This window comes from Chiloscyllium plagiosum, chromosome 24 (genome assembly GCF_004010195.1).
Source record: "Chiloscyllium plagiosum isolate BGI_BamShark_2017 chromosome 24, ASM401019v2, whole genome shotgun sequence".
NCBI classification, from domain to species: Eukaryota; Metazoa; Chordata; class Chondrichthyes; order Orectolobiformes; family Hemiscylliidae; genus Chiloscyllium; species Chiloscyllium plagiosum.
Genome location: NC_057733.1, coordinates 36,434,363 through 36,445,114, shown reverse-complemented (window position 1 = coordinate 36,445,114; position 10,752 = coordinate 36,434,363). Strand labels below are relative to the sequence as shown.

The 10,752-nt window shown below is 41.6% G+C and overlaps 1 protein-coding gene across 4 annotated transcripts in view; it reads left to right on the top strand.

Annotated features, from left to right (window-relative positions):
- Positions 1–10,752, top strand: part of tbc1d16 (TBC1 domain family, member 16) — a 134,757-nt gene that overhangs the window by 86,869 nt on the left and 37,136 nt on the right. For all 4 annotated transcript variants that reach the window (XM_043714803.1, XM_043714802.1, XM_043714800.1 and 1 more), the window contains 2 exons: positions 3,962–4,148; positions 6,306–6,485. In XM_043714803.1, coding sequence (XP_043570738.1) covers positions 3,962–4,148; positions 6,306–6,485 — 367 coding nt within the window. The remainder of the gene's footprint in view (positions 1–3,961; positions 4,149–6,305; positions 6,486–10,752) is intronic.

The window sequence follows — 10,752 nt, the reverse complement described above, 5'->3', positions numbered from 1 at the left end:
ATTTCAGGTCCTTCAGCCACTGTTACCTCAGGGAGATTGCTTGTGTCTTCCCAAGTGAACACAGATCTGAAGTACCCATTTAATTCCTCTGCCATTTCTTTGTTCCCCGTAATATATTCCCCTGTTTCTGTCTTCAGGGGCCCAATTTTTGTCCTAACCATTTTTTTGCCTTGCACATACTTAAAAAAGCTTTTACTATCCTCCTTAATATTCTTGGCCAGTTTACCTTCGTACCTCATTTTTCCTCTGCGTATTTCCTTCTTAGTAATCCTCTGTTGCTCTTTAAAGCTTCCCAGTCCTCAGTTTTCCCTCTTATCTTAGCTATGTTATACTTTTTCTCTTTTAACTTTATATGTTTCTTAACTTCCCTCGTCAGCCACGGCCACCCATACCGCCTCCTAGGATCTTTCTTCCTTTTTGGAATGAACTGATCCTGCAACTTCTGCATTATACACAGAAATATCTGCCATTGTTCCTCCACGGTCATCCCTGCTAAGGTATTGCACCATTGAACTTTGGCCAGCTCCTCCCTCATAGCTCCATAGTTCCCTTTATTCAACAGAATTACTGTCACTTCCGACTGTCCCCTCTCCCTCTCAAAATGCAGATTGAAGCTTAATGTATTATGGTCACTACTTCCCAATGGCTCCTTCACTTCGAAGTCTCTGACCAATTCTGGTTTGTTACACAATACCAGATCCAGAATTGCCTTCTCCCTGGTCGGCTCCAGCACCAGCTGCTCTAAGAATCAATCTTGGAGGCACTCCACAAAGTCTCTTTCTTGAGGTCCAATACCATCCTGATTCTCCCAGTCTACCTGCATGTTAAAATCCCCATAACAACTGTAGTAACATCTTTGTGACAGGCCAATTTCACCTCCTGATTCAACTTACATCCGACATCCAGACTACTGTTTGGGTGCCTGTCGATGACTCCCAAGAGGGTCTTTTTACCCTTAGTATTTCGCAGCTCTATCCACACTGACTCTACATCCCCTGACTCTAGGTCCCCCCGCGCAAGGGACTGAATATCCTCCCTTACCAACAAGGCCTGATCAATCCCTGTCTTTCCAAGTATTGATTATTCCTGTCATAGAGTCATAAAGATGTACAGCACGGAAATGGACCCTTTCGTCCAACTTGCCAGCACCTGGCCCATATCCCTTCAAACCCTTCCTATTCATATATCCATCCAGATTCCTTTTAAATGTTGCAATTGTACCAGCCTCCACCACTTTCTCTGACAGCTCGTTCCATTACCACCCTCTGCATGAAAAAGTTGCCCCTTAGGTCGCTTTTACATCTTTCTCCTCTCACCCTAAACCTGTGCCGTCTAGTTCTGAACTCCCCCACCCCATCAAAGAGTAACTCACCTGTACCCATGCCCCTACCCTATTACTCTACATTTACTCCTGATTAATGCACCTAACCTACACATCCCTGAGCACTATGGGCAATTTAGCATGTCCAATTCATCTAACCTGCCCATCTTTGGACTGTGGGAGGAAACAGGAGGAAACCAACACAGACACTGGGAGAATGTGCAAACTCCACACAAACAGTCGCCAAGGCTGAATTTGAACCCAGGTCCCTGACACTGTGAGGCAGCAGTGCTAACCACTGAGCCACGCAAACTCCGTTGTCTTTCGTTCATTCAATGATTAATATTCAGCCCACATGCCTAATCTTTTTTTCCATGATTTAGATACTTCAATCGTTAATTTATGAATGATAGAAAACAATTTTTTGTGACATTTCAAAGCAAACTGTCGAGCCCATTGCACTCTAATCCTTCAGAATTTTTTCCAATAATTTCCCTACCACTGTTGTCAGACTAACAGGCCTATCTCTATTGCCCTCTTGAACAAAGAAACTACGTTAGCTGTCATCCAATCATGTGACACTTCACCTGGGATCAACAAAGTCTTAAATATAATCTGCCAGAGCCCCAGCAAATTCCTGTCTTGTTTCCCAGAACAGCCTGGCATATATCTCATCTGGCCTTGGGGATTTATGCAACTACATGCCCGCTAAAAACAACTAATACCTCCTTATTAGCTTTAAAGTGTTCTAGAACCTCACCATCCCAAATGATATCCCCAGCTATAATGTCTTTCTCCTCTGTAAATACAGATGAGAAGTATTCATTTAAGACCTTGCCCATGTGCTGGCTTCATGAACAGGGTGCCCTTTAGTCTCTAATAGGTCCCACTCTTTCCCTGGTAATTCTTTTACTCTTAATGTACTTTTTTTAAAACTCCTGTAGCTTTCCTTGATCTCATCTACCAAAGATATTTCATAGCCCCTCTTCATTCTCCTAATCTAGCTTATAAGAAAGCTCCTACACTCTCTCCACTTTTTTGAAGGGCCTCCCCATTTTTTAATGTACTATACCAGACATATGCATACTTTCTCTTTATCAAATTCTCAATATCCCTTGAGTTCCCTGGATTTGCTATACTTCCCCTTCACTTTTTAGCCCTGAATTTTCATTATGCTACTTTTAAAAGGATCCCATTTACCAAATATAAACTTACCCGCAGTAACTACTCCCAGTCTATGTTTGCCAGATAATGTGTAATGATATTGAAATTGACCCCCCAATTTAGACGATTTTATTTCTAAGCTTTACCCTGATTGCCTCATAGGAAGATCCTTCGAGGACATCTTCCCTTATTTCCACAGTGATGGTTTCCTTTCTCATTAGTGCAATGCTCCCACCTCTCTTACTTTCCTGCCTATCATGCCTGCAACTTAAATACCCTGGAATGTTGAGCTGCCACTCCTGTCCTTCCTTCACCCATGTCCCAATGCTTATAACAGTTCATTGATCAGCATTTGGAAATATGATATTAAATTCATCTGCCTTACCAGTTAAGCTGCTTGCATTAAACTGATACAATTTAGCTTTCTCGACTCCTATGTCCCTTTTATCCTGCCCATGTTTTCTCTGCCTACTGAACTGTCCTAGCCTAGCATTCATTCTATATCTGATTGGACCTCACTCCTACTTTTCTATCTACTGTGTCCCATTCCCCTACCAAGTCAGTTTAAAACCTCTCCAACAATATGAGCAAACCTACCAACAAGCATATTGGATCCATTCTAATTAAAGTGCAATCTGACCAGCTTGTACAGGTCCCACCTATCCCAGAAGCTGTCCCAATAATCCAAAAATCTGAAGCCCTCCCTCCTAAACCCTTTAGCCCCACATTTATTCTCCCTATCTTCATATTCCTATACTTGGTTGTACGTGGCACTAGATATAATCCAGAGATTAAAACAGTTCTACTTTTGATCCTACCACCTAACTCTTGTTAAATTCCTGTTATGGGATTTTTGTTTTACTCATGTCATTGGAATCAACATGTGTCACGATTGCTGGTTGTTCACCCTCCCTGGTCAGAATGCCCTGCAGCCACTCTGAAACATGCCTGACCCTCGCACCATGGAGGCAGTATACAATTTGCAAGTCTCATTTGCCATAGAACCGCCTGCAAATTCATTTTACAAATTCCCTCATCATGAAAGCTCTCCCAGTATTTTTCCCTCCCTGCTATGCAGCAGAGCGAACTATAGTGCCACAAATTTGGCTGCTGCTGCTTTCTTCTTAGAGACCATGCCTCCATTGCCCCCACCAACAGTATCCACTACTGTTGCACTTACTCATATGTTGAAACCAGCTTCATACAAAATTCACTAGGAAGATCCAATCCAATTCATGACTTGTTTGGGAGTGCCTGCATTTATTTAACCGTTCTCCTGTTTTGTATGGGTAACAGTTTCCATGTCTGGCTTTACTGTACAGTCTCTAAATATCTACAGTTGTCGTTTTTTTTCTATAAATTGTGAAGACTCACAACACTGAAGGATCGTTGAATCCCACAATTCTTTGTGAATTAAAAGATGGAAAATTCTCGAAATATAGTACTTATGCATATTTTATTCGAATATTTTCACAGAAATATTTTGCTGAACTATGCAGTTTATAACCCTGAGATAGGATATTCCCAGGGAATGTCAGATCTGGTGGCTCCAATCTTGTCAGAAGTCAGGGATGAGTCTGACACTTTTTGGTGTTTTGTTGGACTAATGCAGAATACAATTTTCATCAGCTCACCACGGGATGATGATATGGAAAGGCAGCTGGTAAGTAGCAAGTTAGCTGAGAAAAATGTCTTTGCATAATGCTGAAAATGATTTGATGAGAACTAAATTAATTTTTGGAGAATGTATCATTGTGATGTGACTCTTCATAATCTTTGCAGCAAGATTAAAAATCCTTTACAATGGAGCTTACTTAGGAACAAGTCAAACTTCATGAAATATTGCTTTTGTTTTTGATTAGTATATTATCTCTAGGTGTTTTGAGCAGTTTTTATGACTTACAATGGGAACTTAGAATTAGTTTTAGCTATTTGGAGCAGAATTCATTTGAACAGCTAAATGGATATTGTCACTGAAATTTAATTTGGTAGTCTTATGTGAATCGTTTAGAAAGTATTCAATTTCAATGATTACGAATAAATCACTCCCATTTGTGGTTATCCCAATTTTAATGGTAATGCTCTGGATCCTTCATGCAGTAGATAAGCAGAGCTGGTTTAGGCTCCAGCTGCCCAACTGCAGTGGTCAACCTTTTTGCATCAGTGTTGCCATATGTTAATTTTTTGTAGCCTAGAGTTGATAGAGGGCTGAAGTGAGGCATGCACAACAGTCATTAAAAAAATTCTAAAGCAGTAAATTGATTATTTAAATGAATAACTAATGGCATTGTCCTTAAAGAGTACCGAGCACCAAAGCTTAATAATAAAGCCAAAGCCTTATATTTTTGATTAAGAAGCAGAGCTAGACAGACACCAAGGAAGAAGGTGACAACTGAGACCGAGCTAAGGAATTTTTGCAGGTTAGAAGTGAGTTAACTTTCGACTAGGGATTTCCTCCTCTCTCAGCCTGTTCTCACTCTCCTTTTTCCTTCTCTCGCACTCTTATCCCTTTCCCTCTATCTCTCTTACTCATTTCTCTCTTTTCCTCCTTCCTTTCCCTAGCTTTATACCCCTTCCCTCCATTTTCTCACTTCTCTCACTCTGACTGTCTTACTCTGCCCCCTCGTAACTTCAATAAAATAATTCATGAGGCTTTGCATTTCAAAAATTAATCAGAATTTTTATTTAGTAAATAGCAAATCTTACCAGGGAAGTGTATGATCATGAGCAGCAAAGTTGTTGAAAGTGCATTACAACCTCAGTTCTGTGCTAAGGGCGCAGTGCAGACCACTGAGATACCAGTCTATTGTGAGAATTTCAATGTGTACTACCAAGCCGTTTATCTGTGGATGGGTAACCAGAAGCCACCAACCCTTAACTGTGGCTTAACAAGGCCAATAGCTCCCCATGACTTACCTGCACAGCAGAGCCCGAACCCTTCCCACTGCATTCCTGTAGCAGCCAAAAACAACAGCTGCCCACCTCACCAGTGGCTTTCGGTGGTGGCAACCTGGCCTGTCTGTCCCTGACCAACCAAAATGAACTTCTGTAGCTGGTCTGGACCCTATACTACTTCTGGTTTCCATGGCCACCAAAACGAAACTGATCCTCAGTCAGATCTACAGTATTTGACCAAGAACATCCTCTTCTACACAATAAGCATGGCGAGCTGGCAGTATTCCACCTGCCATGACCTCTCCCTGAATGACTGCTTTAAGATTGTGCCCAGGGAAAGGATGATCTAGATGATCAACCCCCTGCTCAGCCCCAGATCCTGCTCCTTTACGGCTGTTAAATACTATGGATGTTAGAAATCTGTAATGAAAACAGAAAGCCTCCTATTCCCAGAACCACCCTGCACGCTCCCTGCCACTGCTCCAGACCTTGGGTTGCTCAAGCTTCTGCATTGGTCGACCAGTTTCTTCTGCATTTGCTGCTGGTAGCTTCACAGCACGCAGAGGAGAGAAAGACCTTTGATTGGAGAAATATCAAGATCACTTTAAATTAAGGCAGTTGTTGGGCTATATGAAATGCTCTAGCAAGCCATATATGGTCCAAGGGTTGCAAGTTGGATGCCTCCGACCTGATTGCAATATGCATTGTGATTGGGATGTAATTGTTAAATTTTCAATTATAAATGCAACAAGTATTTTTTTAGAACACTATTCTTGAATTATATGCATGCACTCTTTAATCCTTTTTTAAAAAAATTATTGATGATCTCCTATTTTTTAAGAGCCCAGTACAGTTCATTACATGTTTACGTGCGTGTGCTTGGATATTTTTAAAAATGCCATGTCTGTATATTTGTCTTTTAAAGCTGTACCTGAGAGAGTTGCTGAGATTGATGCACCCCCGCTTTTACCAGCACTTGGTGTCCCTGGGTGAGGATGGGCTCCAGATGCTGTTCTGCCATCGATGGATTCTTCTCTGTTTTAAACGCGAGTTTCCAGAAGCAGAAGCACTTCGCATTTGGGAGGCATGTTGGGCTCATTACCAGGTTAGGATTTGCTCTTTTTGGTTTTATAAATCCAGTAGACTCTGATGAATGCTGATTATGGGATTAATGAACTTACAGCAGCCTTCCTGCTGAAGGCTTAATGCCAAAAACATCGACTCTCCTGCTCCTCGGATGCTGCCCGACCTGCTGTGTTTTTCCAGCGCCACACTTTTCAACTCTTATTTTTAAACCAATACATTTGAACATAATTTCCCTCAGTAATGGACTTAAGACTCTTTCAGCTTGATAATATATGTAAATGCTATATATAATAGGTTCTTTTTGCTTTTACATGCAGTCCAAACCTAAAATGCATCATCACTTGAGGGGATCATTGGACAGAACGAGAACTGGGTGCAGAAGTAGGCAATTCAGCACCCCGAGGCTGCTCCACCATTTAATATGATTATGGTTGATCTCATCCCTGCTTTGACTCCACTTTCCTGCTTGGTCTCCATAAGCTTCTGACCTGTTTCTAATTAAAACCCTGTCTACCATCTCCTCCAATTTATTCAGTGTCCTGGCATCCTCCATATTCTGGGATATTGAACTCCATAGATTCACTACTCTTTGAGAGAAGTAATTCTTCCTTACCTCTGTTTAAATCTGCCACCCTGTAGGGTAAATGCTATAAACTGTCATTCTAGATTGCCCCACAAAGGGAAGCATTTCCTCCACGTCTGTAGATAGGTACGGGAGAGCATTTAGCCATCTTCACTGCTTTGTGTAAATGATAGCACCCAGCAACAGCTTGTCTTGTCTTACCAAAGAATTAATTTTATGTATGAATATTCTGTGTGATGAAAAATCTCCTGACGCAAGACTTACATTTGCCTAGGTTTAAACCTGTGCCCTACTATCTTACAGTTATAATTGAATTTAATGATCTTAATCTATCCAGTGTTCTTAATCTATCCTTTCCAAGCTGTTTACTTTCTTAAATACCTCATGAGACCACCTTTCAGACATTTTTTTTTTAAGGTTTAGAAGCCCAAGTTTTTTCATTATTCCTAATTGCGTAGTTGAAGCTTGAGACCTAATTCTTGGTTCTCTGTGCTTTTCAAGATTGAAATTCTGAAAAATGTTGGGGGTTGCGTTCAAGCTGTTATCTAACCAGAGTTTTGAATAGCTTGATTTCTGCCACCTTGTAATAAGTTTAACATTGTAATTGTTTTGGCATTTAGATTAGATTAGATTACATACAGTGTGGAAACAGGCCCTTCGGCCCAACAAGTCCACACCGCCCCGCCGAAGCGCAACCCACCCATACCCCTACATTTACCCCTTACCTAACACTACGGGCAATTTAGCATGGCCAATTCACCTGACCTGCACACCTTTGGACTGTGGGAGGAAACCGGAGCACCCGGAGGAAACCCACGCAGACACGGGGAGAACGTGCAAACTCCACACAGTCAGTCGCCTGAGGCGGGAATTGAACGCGGGTCTCTGGCGCTGTGAGGCAGCAGTGCTAACCACTGTGCCACCGTGCCGCCCCTGCAATGATGCTTGTTTCATAGTTGTACTAAGTGCATTATGGAAAATATGACTAAAAATGAATTTACCTTTTTAAAAGAAATAAGAAAAAGCAAAAGTGGATTTTTAAGTAGCAAATGTAGCACCATTATTCAATAAAGGGAGGGGAAAAAAAACGAAACAATAAACCAGTTAGCTGACATGAGTTGAAGATTGCTGAAATCCATTATTCAGAAGGTAGTAATAAGGCAGTTAAAAAATCAAAGTATGTTTAGACAAAACCATCTGTTATGATAAGGAGATTGTATTTGAAAAATCCGTTATAATGACTTGAGATATTTCTATTAGGGTGCTGAAGGGGAGCCCATGGGTGTAGTGTATCTACATTTTCAAAAAACCATAAGACATAAGAGCAAAATTAGGCCATTTGACCCTTTGATCGTGGCTGATATGTTTCTCAACCCCATTCTCCTGCCTTCACCTTTGGTCTCTTCACGAATCAAGAATCTATCTATCTCTGTTTTACATACACTCAACCACTTGGTCTCCACAACCCACTGTGGCAATGAATTCCACAGATTAACCACCATCTTGCTGAAGAAATTCCTCTTCATCTCAGTTCTAAAATGTTGTCCCATCATTCTGAGGCTGCGCTGTCAGCTCCCAGTCTGTTCTACTGGTGGAAACATCATCATCTTCATGTTCACTCTATCCAGGCCTCTCAGAAAACTGTAAGTTTCAATCAGATCCCCCCTCATCCTTTCAAACTCCATTGAGTACAGGCTCTGAGTCCTCAGCCATTCCTCATATGACAAGCCCTTCATCCACAGGATCATTCTTGTATACCTCCTGTGGACCCCCTCCAATGCCAGCACATCCTTTCTTGGATACGGGTCCAAAACTGCTTATAATATTCCAAATGCGGTCTGATCGGAGGTTTATACAGTCTCAACAGTGCATTTCTGCTCTAGTATTCTAGCCTTCTTGAAATTAATGCTAACACTGCATTTGCCTTCCTAACTGTCAAAGAGAATCCTGAACTAGGACTCCCAAGTCTCTTTGCGCTTCAGATTTGAGAAGCTTTTCCTCATTTAGAAAATGGTCTACACCTCTATCCTTTCTACCAAAGTGCATTACCTCACATATTTGTATTCCATGTGGCCCATCTTGTCCAATCTCCATCCTGTCCAAGTCCTTCTGCAGCTTTCCCATTTTCTCAACGCTGCCTGCCTCTTCACTACCTTTGTGTCATCAGCAAACTTGACAACAATGCCCTCAGTTCCTTTGTCTGGATAATTAACATATGATGTGAATAGCTGCAGTCTTAACACAGAAACCTGCATTACTCCACAAGTCACTGGCTGCCATCCTGAAAAAGACCCCTTTGTCCCTACTCTCTGCCTTCTACTAGTTAGCCAATCCTCAATCCATTGGAAATACTTTACCCCTAACACTTGGGCTCTTATTTTATTTAGCAGCTTCCTTTTAAGCACCATATCAATGGCCTCCTGAAAATGCAAATAGATCGCATCCCCTGGCTCTCCTCTGTCTGAATCAAAACCAAATGCACTGCGGATGCTGTAAATCAGAAACAAAAGCAAATGTTGCTGGAAAAGTTCAGCAGGTCCCTTCACAGTTGCTGCCACATTACTGAGCTTTTCTAGCAACTTCTGTTTTTGTCTCTTTCAGCTAACTTGCTCATAACTGCCTCAAGGAATTATAACAGAATTTTCAGACATGACCTCTCTGTGACAAAACCATGCTGACCTATTTTACCGTGTAAGTGCTCCACGATCTCATCCTTAATAATGGACTCTCAAATCTTACCAATGCCAAGGTCAGGCTAACCGACCTATAGTTTCCTGTCTTCTGCCTCTCTCCCTTTTTAACCGGGGCTGTTACATTAGCCGTTTTCTGGTTTTCTGCGATCCTTCCTGACCCCATTGATTCCTGAAAGATCACCATCAATGCCTCTACAATCTTTTCAGTTATCTCTATCAGAACTCTGAGGTGTAGTTCACCTGCTCCTGGGAATTTATCCACCTTCAGATCTTTCACCTTCCCCAGCACCTCCTTTGTGATGGTCACAATACTCACCTCCGCCAAGACTCTCTTGAAGTTCTGGTATGCTGCTGGTGTCTTTCATTGTGAAAACTGATGAAAAGTACCTATTTGGCTCCTCTGGCATTCACTAAGGTCTCACACAGGATAAATTGCCTGAGTTTGGAAATAATATGTTAGTATGGATGGATAATTGGTTAAGGATTGAAAGCAGAGAGTAGGAGCAAACAGTTCATTTTCAGCCAGTTGAGTGTTGCTGTACAAATCAATGATGGGCCTCAACTGTTTCAAATCTGTGTTAATGTATAGAGGAACCAAATCCAGGTTTGCTGTTGAAACAAAGCTGGATGGGAAAATAAACTGCGAAGAAGATACAAAGGAATTTGTAAAGGAATCTACATTGATTAGGTTGCTGAGTAACATGGCAGCAGATGGAGTATATTTGGGGAAATCACTGAGAGGAAGAACAGAACTTTTTCAATGGTGCGAAACTATAACCTTTGTCATTTAATGCCTCTTCTCCTCCATCCTGTCACAGATCTTGTCTTTTGTTATTTCTACCTCCCCTTCCACAGCTCAAAACCTGTTATGTGTATTTCTGCTATAAGGTAATCTCAACCTGAAATGTTAACTTTTTCTAAGGGCGGCATGGTGGCTCAATGGTTAGCATTACTGCCTCACAGCGCCAGGGTCCCAGGTTCGATTCCAGCCTCAGACAACTGTCTGTGTG